Consider the following 9,650-nt stretch of genomic DNA (forward strand, 5'->3'; position numbering starts at 1 on the left):
GGCAGGTAGTCTAGAGGTTAGAGAGGGAGGTAGTCTAGAGGTTAGAGAGGCAGGTAGTCTAGAGGTTAGAGAGGCAGGTAGCCTAGAGGTTAGAGAGGCAGGTAGCCTAGAGGTTAGAGAGGCAGGTAGTCTTGAGGTTAGAGAGGTGGCCTAGAGGTTAGAGAGGCAGGTAGTCTAGAGGTTAGAGAGGCAGGTAGTCTAGAGGTTAGAGAGGCAGGTAGCCTAGAGGTTAGAGAGGCAGGTAGTCTAGAGGTTAGAGAGACAAGTAGTCTAGAGGTTAGAGAGGCAGGTAGTCTAGAGGTTAGAGAGGCAGGTAGTCTAGAGGTTAGAGAGGCAGGTAGTCTAGAGGTTAGAGAGGCAGGTAGTCCCCTATCTGAACATGGCTCTTCCACAGCATTTACGGCTAATCTGTGCGTTTGTCACATCAGTAACAGAAGAACATGGGATTTCCACAGGAATTTAAAGATTGTCAAACCGTTACAAAAAAATAACAGATATTTGAGGGCTATTTTCATTAGTGGTGTTGCTAACTCTGGATCATGCTGTCTAACTGTGGCTCATTTGGACAATTGCTATGGTTCATTCATTGATCTTTTCTTTAACCTCTCCCCAGCTCAAAGACAAGACAACCCCCCCCCCCCCCCCATTCAGGTACTGCCCTGCATATTGTCCAATGTTACCCTGCTGTTTAAATGTGTCTCTCCTTTTCCTCCTAGAAACCAGGCTGGAGGGATGGCTGTCACTGCCTGTCAGGAACAACACCAAGAAGTTTGGATGGGAGAGAAAGGTACATAGAACATGTTTGACACAGTTCCATATTCACTAACACTTTGTTTTAGGAGTTCACATTTAACACACAAAATACTTGTAACTGACCGTTAGTTAACGTGCTGAGCCAAACCCCCCGGAGATCTGTGAGAAGATGTTCCTTCTGGAGAGGGTTCCCCCCTCACAACAACAGGTGGTGGTTTAGAAAGATCGCATCACAATGACACCCAGGGTCCCATGTACACTTGGAAGGAACCCACTAAATTAGGCCATGTCGACTTTTATTGTGATTAATTAGTATAATACCGGTATATATATATTATTATAACTGTTTAATTATTTTATCCATTTCATTTTCTGGAAAAAATGGCTTTAATGAAGATGCTGATTTAAACATCAGCCGTGTTTACCTGAAACCTATAAAGCTGTTTCAGGTCCGCTGCCACAGGCCTGGCGGGAGTTTCACATTTGCGGAAGCTATTTATTTTTTTCACTGTAGTCTGGGTGTCCTCCCCCACAAAAGAGTGAACATTTTAAAGCCCCTACACACATTCCATACAATTCTACACATGATGATAAATGGATGGGATGGAACGATGCATCGCCAGACAGTTTAATATCGCTACAAATGTGAGACGTTTCAAATCGGTGAAATTAAAAAAACAATCGCAATACTCTTTTAACCCTTAAAAATCTGTTAAAAGCACACATTCTCATTACCGTAATTCCTAAACTATATGTGCTATGGAAGACATTCCGCCTTCTACCCATATAGGGTTTATTACTCAGAGTACGAAGCTCAAGGAGAGCTGCGGCGATTTGAAGAGAGAAGCGGCATTACGAGTGAGCATGTTCTAGAGGTGTTTTACAAGTGGTGCTTTTATACTTTTGGGAGTTTGTGTACATATGTGAAATGTCATGTGTAAAATGTCACAAAGATCATCTAGGGTTACCAAACCACCCAAAAGGCAAAACCCAGAGAGCCAGTATGGGGCGAGCACAGTGCGCTCTGCAGAAGGAGCGCTCCCTGGCCTGTGTCTGTAGCTAGTGAGAAACGTTATACCCTACCTCAGGAATAAAAAGGGATTCTTTAAGAAAATACAGTATTTTGTAGTTTTTGTCTGAGAAATACATTTATTAAAATCTTTTTCAGTCATAATTTGTCTGCAATCTAATTTTGTAAAAGAAATCGTAGCGGGAATTGTATCGAATCGTGAGTTGAGTGTATCGTTACATCGCTACTTGACAGTGTAAATGGCTTCTGTTGATGCGTAACTTGAGATCTGAAAATGTCTGAGAAACATATTTCTGAGTGAATTGCATTTTCTTGTCTTTTTACAGTATGTGGTAGTGAGCAGCAAGAAGATTCTTTTTTATAACAGTGAGCAAGACAAAGAGCTGTCCAACCCCTACATGGTGCTGGATATCGAGTGAGTAACGTGTTCTGTGTGGAAGCCCATTAAAAGGGTCTTCAAAGGACCTTGTAAAGATGTATTTTGATAAGTTAACTTGAAGAGCATTACAGCAACAACCTGCAAAGTAGAGAAACAGCCACTCAATTTCAGTTTTGTTTATCTGAATGGAGATTCGGCCAATTCGCTAATTCTCTAGTTCACACACACACACACACGCACACACACACACACACACACACACACACACACACACACACACACACACTCACTCACTCACACACACACACACACACACACACACACACACACACACACACACACACACACACACACACACACACACACACACACACACACACACACACACACACACACACACACTCACACACACACTAAATATAAAACCACTAAAAATATTTGTTTGGAATGTGGTTTGCATGGTGTAGCATAAGAAGCGACAGATTTGTTTGGGGACTTAACTGAAGCATTTACATAAAGGAGAACCAATTGAAAGAAGAAGAACCAATTGTGTGTACAGTTTAACTTTTTTAACTTAAGCAAATGGCTGGTGTACAGTGCGGGAAATAAGTATTCAACACATCAACAATTCATTAGAATCAAGTTATTCATTAGAATGTTTGTAATTTAGACCAGTCATTGGTTATTAACTCGGCTTAAGAAATTGCTACATTCCAATCCATAAAAAAAGCTATGTTCTACCCTAACCCACATTTGTAAACACATTTTATTTAAACGTTTTTATCTTCTTGCAGCAAACTGTTCCATGTGCGGCCTGTCACCCAGACAGACGTGTACCGCGCTGACGCCAAAGAGATCCCCAGGATATTCCAGGTCATTCCTGTCACCCTCACCCTCAGTCTGTCTCTCTGCATCTTATTTGTTATTTTTCATTGATAATGCATTATAGCTCATTTGATTAGTGCTAGAATGACAATAGCCTATATATATATAACGTATAGATTTGATTTTGCTCCTAGGAGAATAACTGCAAAACAAACTCTGCTGTTTACAGACTCTGTTTTACACCCAGTTCTATTTACTTTCACCACAACGTGATCTGTGTGGGAGGATTTGTGTGATCAGATCTACCTGGCTGATTTTTTGTTTTATAGGGGAAATCAGCCGATAATCGATCTGGTCCTGGATAGCAGATTAAAAGTTTTGAACAACTGGTCCCAGGTCCAAAATGTATACTTAGGATCCAGTTCATGTCTGGAACAACAGTCAGGGGTCTCGGTTATGTGTCAGGGGAGCAACACAGTAACTGCTCACGTTCATCAGGCCAGCAGACCTGTGAAGAACCACATGTTTCATGAGAGCAGCGCGTTTACCTAGTCGCCCCAGTAGTATTACTGTTCACATGAACCAGGCAAGCATCAGTTATTGTAGCCCGTCTATGGTTGGTGCTACATGCTACATCTCAGCCCACACAGCCACAGAACAGTGATGGTGACCCTCTTCCTCTGCAGATCCTCTAACCCTAACCCTCTAACCCTAACCCTCTAACCCTAACCCTCTCCCTCTCCAGATCCTCTAACCCTAACCCTCTCCCTCTCCAGATCCTCTACGCCAACGAAGGCGAGAGCAAAAAAGAGCCCGAGTTCCCAGTGGAGCCGCTGACCATCGGCGAGAAGTCGGGCTACATCTGCCACAAGGGTCACGAGTTCATTCCCACGCTCTACCACTTCCCCACCAACTGCGAGGCCTGCACCAAGCCCCTCTGGAACATGTTCAAGCCCCCGCCTGCCCTGGAGTGCCGGCGCTGCCATATCAAGTGTCATAAAGACCACATGGACAAGAAGGAGGAGATCATCGCGCCCTGCAGAGGTAAGTGGGGGGTGGTGGGGTTAGTTGGTGGGCAGAACTTTGGTTAGGCCAATGTCAATTACCTGAGCTGCACTTTTAAACAGAGAGCAGGGCAGGGGGGGGGGGGGAGGGAGGGAGGGGCATCACGAGCAGCTCAGATAAACATTTGGGGGGCGTGGAAACTTGCTGACAACTTCCCGTCCTCAGCGTTTACTTATTAATACCCCAGAATCTCAATCGAGAGATTGATGGGACCTACCCAGTCTCCAAATGATTATGTTCTGGGGAATAGTTTCTGCTGACCAAAGAAGACTTGTAGCCTGAATGTTGCTGGCAGATACCGCAGGCCGCCACTAGGCGAAGTCAAGAGCAGTGAAGGAAGTTTGGAAAGAGAGATCCTTCTGTCGGTAGAAATGACTAACCTGCGCCACTCCTCAAGGATGAAGGAGTATAAACGTTAGTCGACTGTAGCAGTTCGTCTCCTTTGGTTATAGTGAATGCGGTTATACTTAACAACCGCTTACAGTGATCAAAAGCCATTGGACTGAATCCAAGGCTGTATACCTCACTGTTGGGGGCCAATTTGTATTTCTTGCATCTTTGACAAGAGAAAGTAAATATGACTGAGAACAGGTCCAGGCAATGTTTAAGTTTGACTCTGTCTGGCTCCTTTTGCACGTCGCTCTTCTGTCATCTGATCATAATGATCAGAATACATTCCATTCATAAACTTGAACAGGGGTGCAAAAATTAGCTGTTAGCTGTTTTTATCTCAAAATATGTAATCCATGTTAATTGTGTAGATCTGCAAAAAAAAGAAATTGAGGGGGGGGGTGTCTAAGGGCCAATCCCGATTCCCTTTTCTACCCCTATGGCTCGTTTTCGAGTGTGACTTGATTCGAAGCCAAGGCCTTCGAACAGAGCCACAAGCCATACCCCTTGAAATCTACCCCTATGAATTGGGACGGCCCTTCACGGCGGCTACGTCATCAGCAGTGGTTTAAATAGACGCGGTACGGGTGACGCGTTATGTTGCCGGCGAATTCTCACATCTCGCAATGCCTTCTTCAGCTGTGTTTATTTCTGTTGCGTGTGCTATAAGCATCTTTTTTCTCGTTTGTTATCAACACACTGTAGTGTTTAGACGTTCCTTTTTTAGTCTCTTCCGTCAACGATGTCTTTTTTGTGGACATCGCAATAATGACAATGAATGACTCCAACCAAAACACAGAGTATTAACCAGATCTGTCAGCGCACGATGTTCCTCCAAAGATACCCGTGACTCAATCCTCAGCCACCACATACACACGAGTCCATCAGTAGTCATAAAGCGTTGTCCAAAAATCACGTTACCAAGCGTCTTTCTCAGAACAATTCGTCGTCAAGAATACAAAAATCAATCCATCATAGTCGTGGTCAAAAACGTAGAAAGAGAATCTCTTGGGGACGCGGCCACATTTGCCCGTGAAGGAGAGATGACAAATAGGCGGAAACATTTCTCAGTAGAGTCGAACGGTGATCGATCATCATCCTTTACGCGTATCCTTAACTGTAGTTACATTTCGCGTGTCATATGCCATTAGACATGGAAATATGTCAATGCGCGGCTGTCATGCACAAATCAGCTTGTAACGTTAGACACACAGCACATCGGCATAATAACGTTTTGTTGTTGTTGTGCTTGTTATAAAGAAAAGGTCTATAATGCATTTAAATGAATGATACAACCCATTAATAATATTACCTAATAACAACTGCTCGGATTAGATTGCGAGTTGTTTTGGTATAATAAGTGCCGCAATACAGATAGCGTCATATACCACCAAGGGGGTAGGGGGGGGGGGGGGGGGGGATTCGCGCCTATCATGCACATATCAGCCTGTGGATAGATAACTTTAGATAGATAACTTTACATTAAATATGTCTACCATCATCCGCTGTCAAACACCACAATTTATTTTTAAATAAACATGATTGTACATCTCTGTAATCGCGCACCGATGTATTTATATGGGGAAGGCTGTGCTTGACGATTCCATTGGACTGACGCCGGGCAGAGGAACAGGGTGACTGTCACCCTGTGACAAACGCGCAGATATGAGTGCGCCGGTGTACTGCTTTGATAGTCTAATGGAAGTGATCAGGTAGGCTACCAGTCCTCTACTGCTAAACCCGAGCGCGCTGGACTGTGGAACTTTCTATGTTAAGCATAGGCACCTCGGCATAACAGCGATTTTTTTTGTTATGCTTGTTGTAAAGAAAAGGTCTATAATGCATTGAAATGACATTAGTACATCAGACATTAGACATTAGACATCAGACATGGAAATATGTCAATGCGCGGCTGTCATGCACAAATCAGCTTGTAACGTTAGACACACAGCACATCGGCATAATAACGTTTTGTTGTTGTTGTGCTTGTTATAAAGAAAAGGTCTATAATGCATTTAAATGAATGATACAACCCATTAATAATATTACATAATAACAACTGCTCGGATTAGATTGCGGGTGCCGCTACATGGAAATAGGTAAAAATGCGCATCATGTACAAGTCAGCTGAACGTTTGACAGATAACTTTACATATGTGTACCATCATCCGCTGTCAAACGCCACAGGTAATAATTGATTTATGATTGTACATCTCTGAAATGCTCGACTGTCATGCAGCGTTGCGTTACTGTAACGTTAGACACAGCACCGACATAAAAGCGATTTTTTTTTGGGTTATGCTTGTTATAAATAAAAGGTCTATAATGCATTGTAATGACATTAAACTAACATAATAACATGGTTATCATACTTTTTCAAATCTTTATTAATAAGTAATTACAGAGAAAGTAAAATGACATTTCCGCATTGAATAGAGCGACATAACATTTCTGTAGATGATTCGCAATGCATCCTGGAATCAAGGGGTAACGTACCCCTATGGCTTCAAAGCTAGTCTGGTCCTGGAATCGCTCGAAACGAAGTCATAGTTAGCCCTCGAAATGAAGCCATGGCTCGATGAAATATGAATTGGGATAGCCCTACCCCTAAACGTGAACGCGCAAATCAAGCCATAGGGGTGAAAACGAAGGGGTAGGGGTGAATTGGGATTGGCCCTAAGTGTCATCCAAGTCACATGATGCGCGAGCTAACTAATCTCCCTGTCTGCTAAACTCTGCTGCTGTTGAAATAACTTTTAGTTTCAGGGAGCTAGGTACAATTCCAGACAGCATAGAGAACACAGTCACGGTAAACTGTTTTCGAAGTAATTCGGTCAGGGCTGCCGCTACTTACACACGCATCATTGTTAGACCACTGTTAGTGCTAGCGATATCTATTTAACACCATTAGTGCTAGCGCTATTCCCCCCCTAAGGTTAGCCGCAAAAAGAAAATGTGTCACCTTTTTGGGCCATCACCAGTTTGCACCCCTGTTGAATGTCTACACCTGCCATTTGATGCGTTCCCTACCCGTCTCCTTTACCCACATTGTAATCAGATAAAATACATTATTCAAGTATGCCTTGTTCTCACACAAGACTTGTATTAGTGACAACATCTCTGGTCACACTGCTTCAGTTCTATTAACACTAGAGCAGCCACGGTGGGGTCATGGTGACCCTGTGAGTAAAACAATTTGTATACCTTTGCACTCGATCACATTTCAGGACCGTCCTTTCATTTCCTAGATATGTGTGCTTACATTTTCGAAATCACATCAGGATAAGCTAGTATAAAGCTATTTTCCAGTTTTTCTGTGTAGAAGGCAGGCTAATTTACAAGAAGTGCCCTCTAGTGGTCTTTGTGTGTAAGTAGCAGATTGCCATTGTAAAGAGGGAGGCGGCTCTAATAGTAGGTAAAATCGGCACGGCTGTTCGAGTGTTAAGCTAACCTTGGAGTTTCACCTCATCCCATTTCCCCTCGCATCGTTCCTGTCATGGCGACCTGGTGGTGATCAGACACACTCAGGGCTTGCTACGTTTTAATGCCCACAGATGTCCACATAATTAGGAACAACAGCTTTTAGCTACTGTTAGCCATTGAACGTTTTGTTTGTTTAGAAAGATCTACACGTGTGCTGCTATTAGCAAACGCAGCATATGTATATTTTAACATTTTCAGTGTGGCCAAAGAGGACGGCGACATGCCAAAAAAACGACATGCATTCCTTTAAAATTCACCATTCAACCACTTGAAATCTTACAGATTGTCCCTTTGGTCCTTCTCTCTCCCTGCAGTGAACTATGACGTGTCTACTGCCAAGAACCTGCTCCTGCTGGCCCTGACACAAGAAGAGCAGCAGAAGTGGGTCAGCCGGCTGGTCAAGAAGATCCCCAAGAAGCCGCCAGCCCCTGAGCACTTCTCACAGCGCTCCTCACCCCGTGCCTCCATGAAGCTCCAGCCCAGCCAGTCCCAGAGACGGCCCAGCAGACAGCTGCTGCCTCCCAACAAGACCAGGTCAGTGACAGAGACACGTGGAGGACAAGGGCCGGGGCTGAGCTACTCCAAATAACACTTTACCCACAATGCATTTCATAATCACTTTCAAGGAACACATTTAAAAGAAAGACAGTCAAAAACAGAACACAATGCCAAAAACTAAACTAGGGGCCAAAGGTGAACAGATGGGTTTTGAGGGCAGATTTGAAGGTGTCCAGGGTGGTGGGGGGGGGGGGGCGTTGCGGATCACTGTGGGGAGAGAGTTCCAAAGGGTGGGTGCTGCCAGAAGGGTCTGTCCCCAAAGGTTCGTAGGTTGGTGCGGGGGGGTGGAGAGCAGACCCATGTCTGAGGACTGCAGGTACCAGGATGGGGTATATTGGCGGAGAAGGTCAGACAGATACTAGGGGGCGTGAGCATGGAGGGATTTGTAGGTGAGGAGGAGGATTTTGTAAAGGATGCGTGACTTGACCGGGACCAGCGGAGGTGGATGAGGGTGGGGTAATGTACTGCTCTACCCTGGCAGCTGAGTTCTGCACAAACTGGAGCCTGTCCAGGGCTTTGCTGGGTACCCCAAACAGGACTCCGTTGCAATAGTCCAGGTGGGAGGTGACGAAGGCGTGGACGAGGGTTTCGGCTACAGAGTTGGACGATCGGAGTCTGGCAATGTTTTTGAGGTGGAAGAAGGCAGATTTGGTGATGGATCTGATGTGTGACTGGAAGGAGAAGGTGCAGTCAAGGATGACACCTAGGTTGCGGACTTTGGGGGATGGGGAGATGGAGCAGTCGTCGACCTGGAGGAGAAAGTCACCAACCTTCCGGAGCAGCGCCTTGGGTGCCACAACCATGAGCTCTGTTTTCTTACTGTTGAGTTTGAGTAGGTTAGATGACATCCATGTTTTTATTTCAAGCAGGCAGTTGACAACATTGAGGGGGGAGCTGAGAGGATGGTGTTGTGCTGAGATACATTTGCGTGTCATCGGCATTGCAGTGGAAGTTTAGGCCCTGGTGGCGGATGATCTGGCCGAGAGGGGAAGCATGTAGATAGTGAAGAGGAGGGGTCCAAGCACAGAGGCTTGAGGCATGCCTTGGTTGACTGGGGCTGGGGAGGAACTGGAGCCGTTGATGGTGACAAACTGTTTCCTGTAGGAAAGGTAGGACTGGAACCACATCTACTTAACATTTGAATTCATTTCGAGAGAAATGCTTCAC

At 44.8% G+C, this 9,650-nt stretch overlaps 1 protein-coding gene across 1 annotated transcript in view; it reads left to right on the forward strand.

Annotated features, from left to right (window-relative positions):
- Window positions 1-8,514, forward strand: part of LOC308163773 (rho-associated protein kinase 2-like) — a gene marked incomplete at both ends in the record, with an annotated part of 32,967 nt that extends 24,453 nt beyond the window's left edge. The window contains 5 exons of the mRNA XM_080537961.1: window positions 717-787; window positions 2,110-2,198; window positions 2,957-3,035; window positions 3,764-4,031; window positions 8,240-8,514. Coding sequence (XP_080394087.1) covers window positions 717-787; window positions 2,110-2,198; window positions 2,957-3,035; window positions 3,764-4,031; window positions 8,240-8,514 — 782 coding nt within the window. The remainder of the gene's footprint in view (window positions 1-716; window positions 788-2,109; window positions 2,199-2,956; window positions 3,036-3,763; window positions 4,032-8,239) is intronic.
- Window positions 8,515-9,650: the final 1,136 nt, after the last annotated feature.

Source organism: Nansenia antarctica (genome assembly GCF_963989245.1).
Source record: "Nansenia antarctica genome assembly, chromosome: 8".
NCBI classification, from domain to species: domain Eukaryota; kingdom Metazoa; phylum Chordata; class Actinopteri; order Argentiniformes; family Microstomatidae; genus Nansenia; species Nansenia antarctica.